Below are 15,366 nucleotides of genomic sequence, written 5' to 3' on the forward strand. Positions count from 1 at the left end.
CCCTACCTAGTATCTACGTTCTTAATAAGTTCTTCTTGACCCTGTAGAATGCCATCCAATGCATGCTTGCTTGTGGTAATGGCTCTGCAGTCACCCCGTCAATTATCGATAGATAGATGATATAGATCAAGGTCCAAAGAATCTATTTATCTAGGAACCAATACAATTTTCCATCTTCTACGCAGCATACGAAAGCCATACTCGCTCATGGGAATTCCTAGGCGGCGTAAAAGAAAATCAGGTCGTGTGAGTATTGTTTTTGTCTAAATTAAACACTTTCTACTTCCTACCTACACCTGGTATCCTTAGTCATAATCCTCTTACTCGTAATATTCAATTTGTGATGAAGATGGAAAAATGGAACAAAATTGATTTCGAGTTCAGCTCACATCAGCTTCGGTAGTCGACACTATCCTTCATTTTTGCGACGCCTTTCGGATAGCGCTTCGGATAATTGCAGTTAGGGGTCACTGATTGGATCCAAATAATTACCTTGTGGGTATCTTTCAGCTGAATACGCACAGCGGATACTTTTCTTAATAAATGCTCTGGTATTTTACGAGTTTGGAGCCGATATACCAAGTTGATTTACCATTTGTGAATGATGCGGTAGGGAATTTCCTTGTAACTAAAAAGTGGAAAGGCGGGATTTAATGTTCTCTGAAAAGTTTCAATCAGCCATAGCCATCAAAGTCGTCCGATGAGGCGGCTTTCAAAGTAACAGCATGGTCCGTATATCTGGGTAGATGAGTTGTGGACGGCATTGATGGTTGGCATGAAATACGCGAATGGATAGATGAAGGGGTTGGTATTAACAAACGAACTTCAACAGGGAAACGCGGCTGCGATAATGCAACCATAGATTTGGAGAAAATACGACCTTCAAACCGGCTCAGATACGCCAAGATCGCTACCAATGGTTAATCACTTGCTAAGGTCTTTCTGGCCCTTTCTGGGTTACTTTCGAGATATCTAACATTTAGTAAACGTTTGTATGAAGGGACCTATTAGATCGGCATGTCGCCATCAATGTAAATACCTCTTGACCCGAGATTACTTCGAATGTTCTAAAAAAAACCTTTAAGTTTACGCATCATGATAACCTCAATTCTAGATTATGCAAAGATCGACAGAACAAGAACGAGTTCAGCCGGTAATGTCATGCGGCTCTCTGCATACTGCATATGTCGCTTCCATCCATGTGTCATGTAAAAAACAGATCATTGATCTGCTAGGCACGGTGGGATCGGACCGTCATCGGCTGAAGAAACATGCCATCTCGGGAATCTATCAACTGATTCATACACGTCGTCTTCGTACCTCATTCACGTACGTATTTCGTGCTACCAAATTTCGTAGAGGAGTATTGTAAGCATTAGGATATGATCCTCATGATCCCGGAGAACATGAACTCGCCATCAATCTCATCGTAATTTGCACCCCAGCGAGCCATCCCGCGACTTAATTCCTTTTCGGGATTCGGAAGTAATTATGTCACGTGATATTGCCCCTTGAACAATAATCCTTCGACTTGTCTCGCTGATTACCGAATATTATGAGAGCCGCTACTATCATACAGATAATAGGTGCCGATTGAGAAGGATCAGTGTATTCATCATCCTTTATTGCTATACTTCGGGAGTCCCGTTCACAGCTTACCGTCAGAACCCCAACTAACTATTATCTTCTTGTGAATTTCAACTATACCCGGCAGGAATGTGTTGCAATATTTCCTTAGGAGAGCGGGGCAATCGATACTGACCCTTGGGATGGTCAGGCATTTTGATCTATCTCGTATGGTACACCTATCGCATTTATCTCCATTCATGGGTAGTCCATGGAGCATGATGCTGGACAAAGCGCTACTCGAGGCGGAGATGCGAATGTCTTCAAAAAATGCAATGGCGGTAATTGCGAAAGAGTTCTGGGCTTCTGATGATATTGGGCTGTGGCCGTTTGAATAGCAAAAATGGTGACAAAGGCATCCTCTTGAGGGAGTAATATGTTGTTAAATCATTGATGATCTCTTCAAGACGGATACGAGTTGCTTCGCATACGCACTCTCTCAGACTAATCATCAAACCTCTCGGCATGAATGAATGAGTTTGGTGCTTGCTCAAAGGATCCAGATGTGGTCGATATACGTACGTAAGATACAAAAGGAAATCGTGATTGCTGCCGTACGCGCGGTAGCATGGAATATGGAAGGCGTAATACTATGACGAGGGGGGCTTCGAGGAAGTCCTGTATGGATGCCGATTCATTCCTTGAAGGGAAGCTCGTGTGAAAGTTGTTGCAAAAAACAAGCCATCTCAAAATGCCAATGGGATTTGGTTCTGTCGTATAAGACGGATGAAAAAGATTTGAACCATTGGACAAACACGAGCAAAGTGGGAATGAATCAAAGATTGCGAGTCTTGTCATATTGATGCAGACCTTTGCCTTTTATCACGGTCTGTATGAAGTGCAGTCGATTGTGAAGTGCCGGTAATGTCATAGTGGAAGATTACGAGTCACGTGCTGAGCTAATGATACCACAGACTCCAGCTCCGTTCTAATTTCCTTTTCAGGTTTCGTAGAGGCTGGAACCTCGAAATGAAACACCACACCGCCAGAGAAATGCGGTATGACGATTTTTTTGTATCTCAGCAAAACTTCATTGTTTACATTGTTTGCTTTGTTTACAATCAATGCCATCAAAAATGATTTAGATCATATCAGCCGTAATCAAAGAATTCGAAAAGAAACTCTAAGTTGTTTGGTAAAGCATGAACGGAGATGTTCGAAGTCGTCTGAGGCACAGTAGTCATTGAAACTGGACAGTTGGAACTTGGGACGAGGAAGTACTCTGTGCCATGTACAAAGCATTCTCGTACACAAGTGCTGGCGGCTACATTGACGATATCGTCACAGAATAAGTGTTCTTGTAAGAAGTTACGATGGTGAAGTAGCTGAAGTTCAAACTATTGTGGCTTATTTCAAATTTGCTACAGAGGAGTGTTTCCAAAACTTTGGATTTTATCGCCAACAGTTCCAGTCTAGGCTAGGCCTGCGAACAGGTTTCCCCACTATATTTGTTCCCTGTGAAGAAACACACGGTTATTGGAGATTCACAAATTTTAAAGTTGCATGTTCCCAGACAACCGCACGGCCTCCAGGAGATTTTGAGCATCTGCGGCAGCTAAGACCTTTGAGGCTATGGCTGCGATTTTGAGGCTGGTTTTCATTGTCGGTGTTTATGGAGATCCCGGGAGCTGACTGTGATGTCGAAACAAGCTTAACTTCTGTGACCATACCTACTCGAAACAGGCAAGAAGCCAATCGCCACTTCGGAATGCCGATGTTGGTCATTTGGTTCTAGGAAGGAGCAAAGTCCAAACACTCAAAGCATCAGCCTTAGGGGTTGGAGGAGCAAAGATGAAAGATCCGAGAGGCTCATCTCCATGAGATTCGAGATCGTCCCCGGGTAATATCACACCCCAGTATTGCATGATCGACCAAGAAACATCGTGTTTTGTCATTGGTTATTCTTCAAAATTTTGGGTCTCTCGAAAAGGCTTCCGCCCTTAGCCTGAATTGCACTGTGTGGAAAAATCGCAGATCGAGGCCCAAAGAACACAGCTCCTTACCAAGTCATGACTGCAGCAACAAATCGTGGTCGGATCTTTGACGTCTCGGAGCAGTATCACCAAACCTCTTGGTTAGTTGTATGTTTTTGAAACGTTTATGGAGAGAATATGGCCAAGCACACCAATGCAGTTCCTTGCTCGGCATCCGGTCTTTTCATTCAACCAAGCTTTTTGACTTCTGGCAGTAGTGGAATTTTGTATAAAGAACGTCCATTCTCCCAGTGGAATATATTTTTTTTCATCATCAGCATCTTCAGCATCTTTTCTTCACTTCACAATATCTTACAATCTTTCCATCTTGCGCCGGTCGCTTTATATTTAATTTCACAAACTATCATTTAATAATTTCCAAGTTCTTCAACTTTATAACCAACCAACCAACCAACCAACCAACCAACTACTTTCAAAATGCAATATACTTCATCAATCCTTCTTTTGGCCTTCGCTGCCACCAACGTCCTCGCCCACGGTGTCGTCACTGAAGTCCAGGGTGCCAACGGTGTTAACATGCCAGCTCTCTCTGGTAAGCTTTCCCATCTCTTGCTCATAGCGTCTTCTTCTTTCTTAGCTTCATCCCATTAACATATCTATCTAGTCGCCGATGGAACTCCTCGTGATTGCCCAACCCCAGGTTGCGGTTCTGAGGCTGATACCTCCATTCTCAGAGCTAACGAGATGGGTACTTCCAAGGCTTCTGCTCTTGGTCGCACTGCTACTGGTCCAGTCAGTGCTGCCAAGATGATCTCCATGTTCATGGGAGGCGACGCCAACAGCACCGCCGCTGTTGCAGCTCGTGAAATTCACGCTGCCAGCATGCACCGACGCTCCCTCGTTGTCCGCGCCGCTGATGGTGGTGCCAAGACTCCAAAAGGTACTTCAGAGACCGGTGTCAAGGCCGCTATGGGTGCCGGTGCCGCATCTGGCATGCCAACCTGCGCTGATGACGGAACTGTCAAGATGACCTTCCATCAAGTCAACCAAGATGGTGCCGGACCATTGACTGCAATGGTCGACGCCACTTCCGGTGGAACTGACCCAGCTGCTTTCAAGAAGGCTGCAGTTACCCAGAACGTTCCAGGTATCGGTATCGGTGGTCTTTCCGCCGCTCAAACTACCGATTTCCAAATGGCTGTTCAAATGCCAGCTGGTATGACTTGCTCCGGCTCTGTCGGTGGCGCCTCCAACGTCTGTGTTGCCAAGGTCCAGAACAGCGCTCTCGCTGGTCCTTTCGGTGGATCCGTTGCTTTCACCCAATCCGCTGGTGCCAAGAAGCGTGCGATTGAGTACAACCTCAGCAAGCGCCGCTTTGCCCGTGCTCTCGCTACCGAATCCGAATAAGCATCTTAAGTATGCTAGCGATGGTTGATAGTGGGTAATGCACCCGAAATGGTATGGATATGGAACAAGATATAAGATTAATGGTTATTATTGGTTGATGAATGGCTCGGAATTCCCTTTGTGTTAGAAATCTCTTTTGTACTGTGGTGGACTCTTGCTAGCGATAGAGAATGAGATCTGCGATTTCTTCTCTAGAGCTGGAAGAGCGAGTGGTCCTATAGATATTGTGATGATGAATTGACTTATACTTTCCTTATACACATAAAGTCCTTTCATAGATGCTGAGCACGCTCATTATTTAAATCCTAATTATGCTGATCAAAAAACGTTTCTTTTTTTGTTTCTCATTCTGATTGTGATTTGTTTAAACTTTTAATCGATGCAGCTTTGAGCTCCTTCTTTGCTTACACTCGCGTTATTTTCGGTTCTCTACACGACTTTCAAGAAGGTTTATATACCTATTGTCGGGATATCGATCATGTGATCATACAGAGGGAGCTGTATTGACTAGCGCAGGCGCTAGCTTCTAATCTATCTATAAATGTACATAGCTTTACATAGTAAATGGATAAGAACAATTACACCACTATAGACTAAAGTACTTTACACTTATCAACCAAGTTGATACCAACATATATATATATCAAGATCTCCAATGCTTCGCTTCTCAATGATCAGGATATAAATCTCCAATTATCAATTTGATAAACAGATGAAAATTGCACGGAACATAGACATGAAATCAATTGTATACCAAGAAAACCGTCCCACGTTTAAAGAGTTCAATGTTAAAAGAGCATTTGGGCCACTAAGACCGCAGACTTGAGTTTAACTATTTGTCCTGCGGCTGCCTTCATGCATAGCTTATCTCTGGCCCTAAACGTATCATACATCTCACAACGTCACTCCCAAAAACAGTGACATCAAAAGGTAGCTTACCCTTCGCCTTCACATACATACTCTAAATATCCCAGTCTCTTCATCAAAAATCTCATAGAAAGCCTCGGCGCAGCTGGCAAGCCAGCTTAGATCTTCCTAGTTATTAGAGGGGCAATATGGAAGGGAATATATGATGGGCGAAGAAGAAAAAAGTGCGATGCCTAGTTATGGATACTTAAGTGGGTAGGTACATTTAGCTCCGGTCATTGGGCAAAGTTTTGGAAAGAAGTCATCATAGGGGAACTTGCAGTATTACAGCGTGCATTTTTTGGAGCCGACGCACGCCGGTTAACGTAAAATTTATTTTCACGAGGTATGAATCCACACTTTACGAAGACAAAATGGGAAACTCGGGTCTCATCCAGGTCAGGGTTGCCTCTTTTTTTCCAAGTCAAGGTAGAGAGAGGAAAGTGTTCCGAATCCGATGCGTACCGTTGATATACTCGTCCTACCGGCTCTGCAAGTTACCGATATCTTACATATGGATTCTTCGGCAGTATTCCGATTTAGATTATGGACAGCTTGAGCTCGACATATTGGATTGACTTTTTGAGAAGTTGTGGCATGTCAATAACGGTAAGATGCAGAAGTTTTATCTATACATATGAATTGATTGATACAAAACATCAGATTAAGCTGTGAGGCTTCGATGCATTGAAACGGCCCGCAAAAGAACGTTGACACAACTCTTCGACCACGTGAACCTCGCGCCAAATTTAGAATCTTGGCATATTTTTGTCTCGCAACTTTGCGATTTGCTTGGTAGTCAATTGCAATGATTCTACCTCCGATTAGATGTTATGTCAAGCACAGCATCACTATCATCTTGATTCATTTGTGACACGATGTTTGAAATGATGTTGTCCTGCTATTTGCCTAGCGATGGTCCGTTCCACTTCCCCTTTTATTTCGTACCCTGAAAAGTCACTTTTTTTGCCCAATATTTCATGTGGCTCTATGTGGCTCGCCTGCAAGAACAATACGAAGGTATCACGGACAATACTAAGAACAACCGCCACAAACATCATGTACTCATATTTCTGAATAGCGTAGAAGTTTTCTAATGCTTTTGAATCATATTTCCGTTTCCTAATTGATCTTAACCAAGTAGTCTAGGTCAAAGTCAATTGTGAACGACTCAATTTTTGATTCATCTTGTATTAAAATTTCTCTTATTTTTTTTTTGAGTGCTCAAAATCTTGTGTTAGTGTGGTCTATTTCGGTAAAATCGAACAATACTAAGGAGAGTCTTCATTGTCCTTAACTGTGATATTGACTATGATATTATCGAGACCCGGATCCTCGTCGGATTTTTTCAATTTCCTCAATACTATGGTCAAGTAATGCACTTGCTATTATCTCGAGACATTGTCGTCACGAGCACGACTTGTGATCTTTTAAGTAGTTCAAGAATTTCTAGAGGCATTTTGAATATAAACTTTCCTCCCCTCCTACAGGCAGTGTGTCTAGTCAAGCCTTCAACGTCTTCGAACGTTCCACAACAGAGTGATAGTCCTTGGATTATTCTATCATAGCTATCTTTGCTAGGCAAATAAATTGCCTTATACATTACTCCTTCGACACACCTGTTACTTCGACACATTATCATACCGGCAAATTACCACGCTCTGGAAATATCGGAAGCAAAGATGGCTTCCAATAGTTCGAACTTCGATCCGCTAACCCAGAGTATTACCATTCTCATGGCCGATGGTATTACAACTGTGTCTTTCACACCACTCGACATTGACTTTTTTTACTACTACAATGTGGCTTGTTGTATCAACTATGGTGCTCAAGCTGGAGCTTGCTTGTTGATGTTCTTCGTCGTCGTCGTCCTCACCAAGGCTGTCAAGCGCAAGACCCTCCTCTTTGTGCTCAATTTCCTCTCACTCATTTTCGGGTTCCTTCGCGCCATGCTTTATGCCATCTACTTTCTTCAAGGTTTCAATGACTTCTACGCCGCTTTCACGTTCGATTTCAGCAGAGTGCCACGCTCGTCATATGCTTCTAGTGTTGCTGGTAGTGTCATTCCTCTTTGTATGACGATCACAGTCAACATGTCTTTATATCTTCAAGCTTACACTGTCTGTAAGAACTTGGATGATATAAAACGAATTATTCTTACCACACTCTCTGCTATTGTCGCCCTACTAGCAATTGGCTTTAGGTTCGCCGCAACGGTCGTCAATTCCGTGGCTATATTAGCAACATCTGCTTCGTCTGTGCCAATGCAATGGCTAGTCAAAGGAACCCTTGTAACGGAGACAATTTCGATATGGTTCTTCTCCCTCATATTTACTGGAAAATTAGTATGGACCCTCTATAATCGCCGAAGAAACGGATGGAGACAATGGAGCGCGGTGCGAATTCTCGCTGCTATGGGTGGTTGCACCATGGTTATCCCTTGTAAGGATTCGATACTATGATCCGATTGAAATATAAACTAATACTGAACAGCTATTTTTGCCATCCTCGAATATGTGACACCTGTTTCGTTTCCAGAAGCAGGAAGTATTGCCCTAACATCGGTCGCACTTTTACTCCCCATTTCTTCACTTTGGGCCGGTATGGTAACAGACGAGGAAACATCTGCTATCGACGTGTCCAACCTTACTGGTTCACGCACGATGCTAGGTTCACAAAGCGGAAACTTCTCACGAAAGGCACATGCCAGTGACATCACGGCACAATCCTCCCACCTCGATTTCTCATCCAGAAAAGGAAGCAATGCCACCATGATGAGAAAAGGCAGCAATGCCATGGACCAAGTTACCACAATTGACTGTGTCGTTGAGGATAACCAGGCGAATCGTGGTCTGAGAGATAGCACGGAAATGGATCTCGAAGCCATGGGTGTTCGTGTTAATAAATCGTATGGTGTTCAGAAGGCATGAGTAGATTTAAGTACAGTTACGCATGATAGATACCCCAGATTTGATGAGGAGAATTGAATGGGCAGTTTAATAGAGGTGATATCCGAAGATGCGGTAGTAATGAGCGTTAATTGAGAGCATTTGCACAGGTGCGAAGCGAATCGGATTGAAAGCTTTCTTTTTCAAATGTAGTTACGCATGGAAATCCATCGTGTTAATTTATAGGTCTCTTGAGAATGGAATCATTATCGCACGCTACTGTTTCTTTTCAGATGACGCACTTTTCATTGTTGATAATTTTGGCAAGTGCCATCCGCGATTTCCAGTCGATGGTGACTTCACATCATAGATGGAGGGATCATTTCTCATAACCTCATGGAATTGCCTCTTGAATAGATACACCGAATAACATCACAACTTCATATCGTCATTCGTTCAGCTGCCTTCTCATACAACATAACTATTCCACTGCCTTACGCCAGTGATCATATCATACATAGGTATTCCTTGCTATTTGATTTCGACGTGAAGTATTTACACGGTCAGTGGATGTGGCAAATATGGCTTACCATGGATCATGGGGACGTGGTCGTAGCATTTATGGCCATAATAATGTTCGTTCCAATGCTAAGATATCTATCACTGGGAGATCGAGATCCAAAGCTTCTTCTCTCGGCGACCCAACTACTCCTGATCGTGGGCGGAGTAGTAGGGATAACAAATCCTTTTATCGGTAAGGCTTCTTTGACAGATTGATTTGTATAAGTCAAAGGGCATAGTGTCTCTAATACTGCTTCAAACATTACTAACGACATAACTTTGTCAGTTCAAAACCAGTCGTAACATCATCTCTTCGATGTCTAGTTGGCAAATTCGAAGCCATGGACGCTTTAAGTCTTCCTATTCAAGACTTCACACTCCAGCCCGCACTACTACACTCGGCGCGAAACTCTCCCCGAAAAAGAAGCAGAACAAGAGATTCTTCCCAGAAAAGATTATCCACCATCTTAAGCCCGACGAGTAAGAATTTATCCAGAGATGATGATGTTTTTATCGAGGAATACATGAGAAATAATACATGGGGAGACACGCCTAGCAGTACGAAATCAACACTCCTCCGATCTCAGAAGAGACAATTCCAATTGAGACGATTGAGAACTCCACAGCAGCCGGCAAAATTTATAAAGACGCCATCGAAAAGCGAAAATCGGAAGGTTTCCTCGAGATCTAATTCGAAGAATATGAGTGGTAAAAAAGTCGAAACTCCAGCCTATACACTCCCGAAAAAATCTCCAAATAAGAAAATCGGCAACATGATTAAAGACCGAATACGCTTCTTCGACGGAAGTCCAGACGAGAAACTTCCCTCGAGCCCCGCAAAATCAAGTCCTCCAAAGACCATCCCATCTCTATTTGCTCCAGCTCCCCATGTCTATCGTAATGATGAATCCCCCTCAACTTCCCACACCACCGCTATTGAAACACCAAACTTTAAATCAGCAATGAGAGGCTCAACAAACTTCTCTAGAACATCTGAAGTGGCCAAGGAGAAAAGTGCCATGATCTCTTCAACTCAAAAAGCTCAGTATACACCAGTACTTCAAAGAAAACAACGCAACGTTTTCGGAGAAGCGGTTCAGAATCCCTTCTTGGCTTCTCAGGGAAGCTCGGAAAAGACGAGATCTTCGAATACGGTTTCGCCTCATACCTCTCCGACGAGACCGCATGGATTCAAAAGACTGGATTCAGAAACTAAAAGTAGGTTGATTGCATTCAAACAGATTCCCGGCGAGAACCAGTCAATGCCCTTGTAATCCTAGCCCAACTAACTTTTATCACTAGTAGACACTAATTCCCGTGGAAGTTCTCTAGCCCGTTACGAAACCAACGCTACCCCCACCCGCGGCCCCTCTCTCCCTAGAATCTCCCGCCCAAGAGGACGAACGGTCCCCGGCCGTAAAGATCCCAAAACAGGCATACAAAAAGATGTTGATACACGACGAAGCCAAATTAGTGAGAAAATCGAAGCCATCTATCAAGCCAAAAACGAAGCCCGGAAAACCGAAGGTCAAGATACTAAGATTGTTCTCCAGGGAAACTATGCAGTGTCTCCCATGCCTAAAAAAGAGGAGAAAGATGATGTGAGACAACCCCAGCGGATAAAGGATACGTCGTCTTTTCGATCGAAATCGAAAGTCGCTGATATGAGAATGAGGTTTGATGGTGGTGCATCTTTTGCGGGAACCGCATTACCTGGTTCTGCAACAAGAGATGCAGGACCAAGAATCGTGTCTCCAGTCAAAGAAGGAGAGGATTCTTCAATTATCCCTATTCCTCCGCCGGCACCACCACCTCCAATTTTCTCATCACCCATTCGCAGGAAAAGCATTCCTGGCCCTAATACTCCTCAACATCTTCTTTCCCTCCCCACTCAGAAACAAAAACAACTAAGTCCCAAATCAACTGAATTCTCTTCCTCGCCGAGGAAAAATACACTTTCAGAAACAATTATGCAGAGAGTATCTGTTTTACCCTTAGAATCCTCTGAGAAGATAGCAATACAAAGACGTCAGCAGACACCAGCGCCCTTGGATGATTCACCCGTAACTCCACGACCCGAGAAGAGTGCACTTCAGACTTGGCCGCGCTCGGGGGTTAGAAGGCCGAAACAAGTAAGAAATGGGTTGATAGCGGAGAAAATGAGGTTGTTTGAGGATATCTCGAGGAAAGAGAAGAATGATGAGAGTATTATTCCTGGGAAGGAAAAACAGGATGGGGAAAGTGGACAAGGGAGACCTGTGATTGGTAATGGTGGTGGTAGAACGAGAATGACAACGAAAGCGTTGATCGAGGGGAGGATAGAAAAATTCGAGATTAGTCCACGGAGAGATGGGGATAAAGATGGAGAAGCAAGGAAGGGAAGAATTAATCCGGTTTTCCCAATGGCTATTGTGGCGAATGATGAATGGAAGGGGAAGGGAAAGGACAAGGGAAAAGAAAAAGAGGGGCCAATAAAAGATAAACATGAGAATGCTGGTATCAAAACTGTTGAATTATCTTCACCATCTCCGGCAACAAAATCAAGAGAGAGACCAAGGAGTAGAGGGCCAAGAGTAGGAAGTAGAGGCCGTGTGGTCGGCCAATGGAATGATTTTCTCCCGCCGGGTGATGAGGATATGGATGGAGATGCATTAGCGCATTTGCCTCTTAAAAGAGGGCTGAGAGATGCGAGAATGCATATGGGTAGAGACGGGAGTCATAGTATTGATTGGGATGAGGTGGAGCGGGAGCTTGGGGAGAAGGGAGGGTGGAGAGAAGAGGATCTTGGGTTGGTGGGATGGGGGGAGATGGAAAAAAACATTGAGGGGTTGAGAGGAGGAAAGGGGATTAGTGTTAGTATTAAGGTGAGGGGGAAGGAATCTGGTGGGAAGGTTGGAAGAAGAGAGGATGGAAGAGATCAGAGTGAGAGCAGGGGTATAATGGTGGTTAAAGAAGCGGAATGTGGATTATCGGAACCGAAACCGTTGAGGGCGGTGGAAATGAAGAGGATGGTGGAAATATGTAGGGACAGGGAGAGAGTTGGAGAGAGGGAGAGGAGTAGAGGGAGGAAGATGGAGAGGAGAAAGTGAGGGAGAAGGGGAACAGATTGAAAGAATGCTATTAGGTGTTTGCGAATGGACGGAGAAAGGGGAAAAAAGGCACAAGTGCTTTGAGGCATTTTAGTTCAGTGGGAATGGCTAGTTGAATGGATTATGAGTGTGAGTGCGGGTGTGAAGGGGCAGAAGTTGGGTAGGATATTCTTCCTCTGTACTGGTTAAGTAGGAAATGAAAATAGAGATAGAAGGAGAGTATAGATGATGATGATGATGATGATCAGTTAAGATCCATAGGAATTAGAATTATAAGAAATAGAAACCAGGCTTACTACTCGGAAAAGCTTATGATGAGTATAGAGTGTAGTTGTATTCACATAGATCATCCCAATCTGGCATTGCTAGATGATATATGGGGTGAATGGAAACCGAATGTTGGATGATGGTTAATTGTGCTGGTGTTGGTATGAAGGACTGGAAACCTAAGTACAAAATACCGCCGGGTCCTTTTGCTTACTGCCTTTTGAACAGAAAGGCAACAAGAGATTGGAATTAGATATGCAACAAAACTTTTGAGGTGCACAATTTGCCCAATAGAAGCAGAGTGGACTGCAATATCATGGAAATTTCATAGTAAAATTGTGGAAGAACCAGTATTCCAAGGAAACATTTCGAAATTGGGTATAGAAACAGTAACGGCAAGCTTTCATGCAGCAAAGATTGCAAAAGAACTCCCCCATGAATCAATCGCTCCGCTAAGATGATCCCCCAAGAATATGCCGACCAAACTCCATGGCCTCTCACTTGACCCATGCATGCCAGTCACTCTCGATATTAATTGACACCATCTGTCACCTAGGACGGCTTTTCACTGATTGCTTCCTTGCTCCGCACGCTACCGCCATCCTCACTCATTCCTTCTAGCTTCAGACTCGTTGCTCTACTACTCCTGGCCCCGCTGCTTATCCCAGTCCCTTTTCTCTCGCTCAATGCTTTGGACCACCTCTTTTGGTTCTTTCCCCCCTCGACCATTTCGTCGAATCCGAGGACTTCTCTGATCTCTGGAATTTCGGCATGATCTCTGGTGTTTTTCATCCTGTGGCACCAGGTGATTCTCTTCTCTTCATAGCCCTCGCTTTCTCCTATCTTATCACCGTTTCCCAAAATTCCACCGCTCGCGTGCATGCCGACGGGCCCATCCGCGGGTGAAGTGATCGGAGTGGACATTCGCACTGGCTCAAAGAGGAATTCTCCGCCGACTTGTTGGTAGTCGCCTCCTTGGAACAATTTGCCGCCTTTGATTTGTTTGAGACTCTGGAGTACGCTCTGTCCGATCCCCATAAGAGTACCTCTGCGCTGATATTCTGGTCTGGCGCCGAGATTCAATGTGCGCATCATTCCCAGCTCGTCGTATAGCTTCTTTGTCGGATCCGCATATATTGGAAATGGACAATTTGTGGCTTCTTGGTACATGGGGATTAGAGATGGGCTGCCGCAACCAACGACGGCGATGAAGGTGGGAGTATGGAGTTGGAGGAGGGAGTCTTCGGTGATGGATGTTGCGAGGGTTCGAAGGTATTCTTGGCAGTTCTAGCAGAAAGCGTACATGTTAGTTCTGACTGAGGTGAACTACGCAGCTAGGGTAGTAGGGAGACAGCTTACCCCGCAAAAGAAATGGCGGATGAATATAACCAAGACCCTTCTTGCTACATTCGGGCCTGAGTATAAACTTTTGAAAGGTCTGGTTTTGCCATCCCTATCTAAGACGATCATACTTTCAACCTTCTTCAGCACCTCTTGGGAGGGTATATCATTATTGGTGTTGACGTCCCCAACAAAGTCCATGGAAGGATCGACGCCATCGAATGAGGTATCTATTGAGGTCTTTGGAGGTGTAGCATTGGGAGGATCCATGATTATTGCGTGAGCCGAATCTTCGAATGTCTTTTCATTCAAGTCTCTCTCTGTGGTGGAATTAATGGGAATTCGATTCGCAGTGGGAGAATTAGACAAGGTGACCATAATTTCATTCGATCCGTTTGCGCCGGTTCTTCGGATTTGTCCTCGTCACTGATTCACGATCGTTTAATTTGATCGAGGCTTAGACCTTTGGGCTGGCTCGGATTGGATTTATGATGAGTAAAGTGAATAATATACTTGTCGTGGGACTCGTATGTTCGTATACATAAACGCTTTTGGGGGAATCTGTATACTGTCATATATTATTTGCTATTAGTCCGTTCAACCCTCCTACGTGTCAGAGTATCAGAATATCTGTGTCAGGTCTCAGACTGGTTTCAAGGGCAGCCAGCCGTGGATAGCTTCCTTCCATTCCCTCGTTGAGCTTCATCCTCATCCAGTTTGATTGGAGCAGACGACGTAATTGTGGATGATTCGCCTGGGCGTTAACAAATCAGACCATCATATTTAGTGAAAAACTTGAATATTGGGACTTCTCTTAGCAAGAAATCGAGATTGATATACTGGATCTGTTGGACGTGCTCCTCGGTGTTATGTTTTGATCTGGACATTGTAGGGTTCACCGGGGGGTCACTGGTGCCACTGGGTGGGTAGACCTCGGATGGTGACAAATGTGGTATCTATCATTCATGGGCTTATCTAGCTGGGCTGAGTGAAGGTTTGAGGGATGGAAGTGCAAAAGCTGGAGGAATATCTGCAATATCTGCAATATCTGCTATATTTTGTAGCTGCAATTCTTTTTCTTAGTATCTATATGGGCAGATCAATACGATAGATACATTATGCACGGCTGACATGGACCTTCCAATCTACGAATAGGGTGAAGCAGAGAAACAAAGAAGAAAAACCATAGCGCTTCGTGAAGTTTTATCATCACACACTTATTACTTTGTCTATAAAAATCTCCATTTACTTTGCCCAACAGATATGGGCAAAGAAGACGGATGATCTAAGATCTGTTCTCCGCCTACGAATCTACGAGCAATAAGTAAAAACGAAAGGGGAAAAAGC

General features: G+C 44.1%; 4 protein-coding genes across 4 annotated transcripts; 3 read left to right on the forward strand and 1 right to left on the reverse strand.

Annotated features, from left to right (window-relative positions):
• The first annotated feature begins 3,876 nt into the window (after window positions 1-3,876).
• Window positions 3,877-5,314, forward strand: Bcgas2. The gene is made up of 2 exons (XM_001547847.2): window positions 3,877-4,152; window positions 4,225-5,314. The coding sequence occupies exons 1-2, from the start codon at window positions 4,038-4,040 to the stop codon at window positions 4,965-4,967; spliced, it is 858 nt and encodes a 285-aa protein (XP_001547897.1). The 5' UTR covers window positions 3,877-4,037; the 3' UTR covers window positions 4,968-5,314.
• Window positions 5,315-7,001: 1,687 nt separating this feature from the next.
• Bcste2 lies at window positions 7,002-9,035 on the forward strand. The gene is made up of 2 exons (XM_001547848.2): window positions 7,002-8,315; window positions 8,367-9,035. Exons 1-2 carry the CDS (start codon window positions 7,556-7,558, stop codon window positions 8,801-8,803), a joined length of 1,197 nt encoding a protein of 398 aa, XP_001547898.2. The 5' UTR covers window positions 7,002-7,555; the 3' UTR covers window positions 8,804-9,035.
• Window positions 9,036-9,185: 150 nt separating this feature from the next.
• On the forward strand, window positions 9,186-12,706 carry BCIN_14g04280 (hypothetical protein). The gene is made up of 3 exons (XM_024697233.1): window positions 9,186-9,515; window positions 9,609-10,540; window positions 10,625-12,706. Exons 1-3 carry the CDS (start codon window positions 9,343-9,345, stop codon window positions 12,409-12,411), a joined length of 2,892 nt encoding a protein of 963 aa, XP_024553048.1. The 5' UTR covers window positions 9,186-9,342; the 3' UTR covers window positions 12,412-12,706.
• Window positions 12,707-13,230: 524 nt separating this feature from the next.
• On the reverse strand, window positions 13,231-14,865 carry BCIN_14g04290 (hypothetical protein; the record flags this gene model as incomplete). Its single annotated transcript, XM_001547850.2, has 2 exons — window positions 14,038-14,865; window positions 13,231-13,965 (listed from the first exon to the last, which is right to left on the reverse strand). The coding sequence occupies exons 1-2, from the start codon at window positions 14,287-14,289 to the stop codon at window positions 13,231-13,233; spliced, it is 987 nt and encodes a 328-aa protein (XP_001547900.2). The 5' UTR covers window positions 14,290-14,865.
• Between the last annotated feature and the right edge of the window lie 501 nt (window positions 14,866-15,366).

The sequence above is a fragment of the Botrytis cinerea genome, chromosome 14 (assembly GCF_000143535.2).
Source record: "Botrytis cinerea B05.10 chromosome 14, complete sequence".
In the NCBI taxonomy this organism is placed as follows: Eukaryota; Fungi; Ascomycota; class Leotiomycetes; order Helotiales; family Sclerotiniaceae; genus Botrytis; species Botrytis cinerea.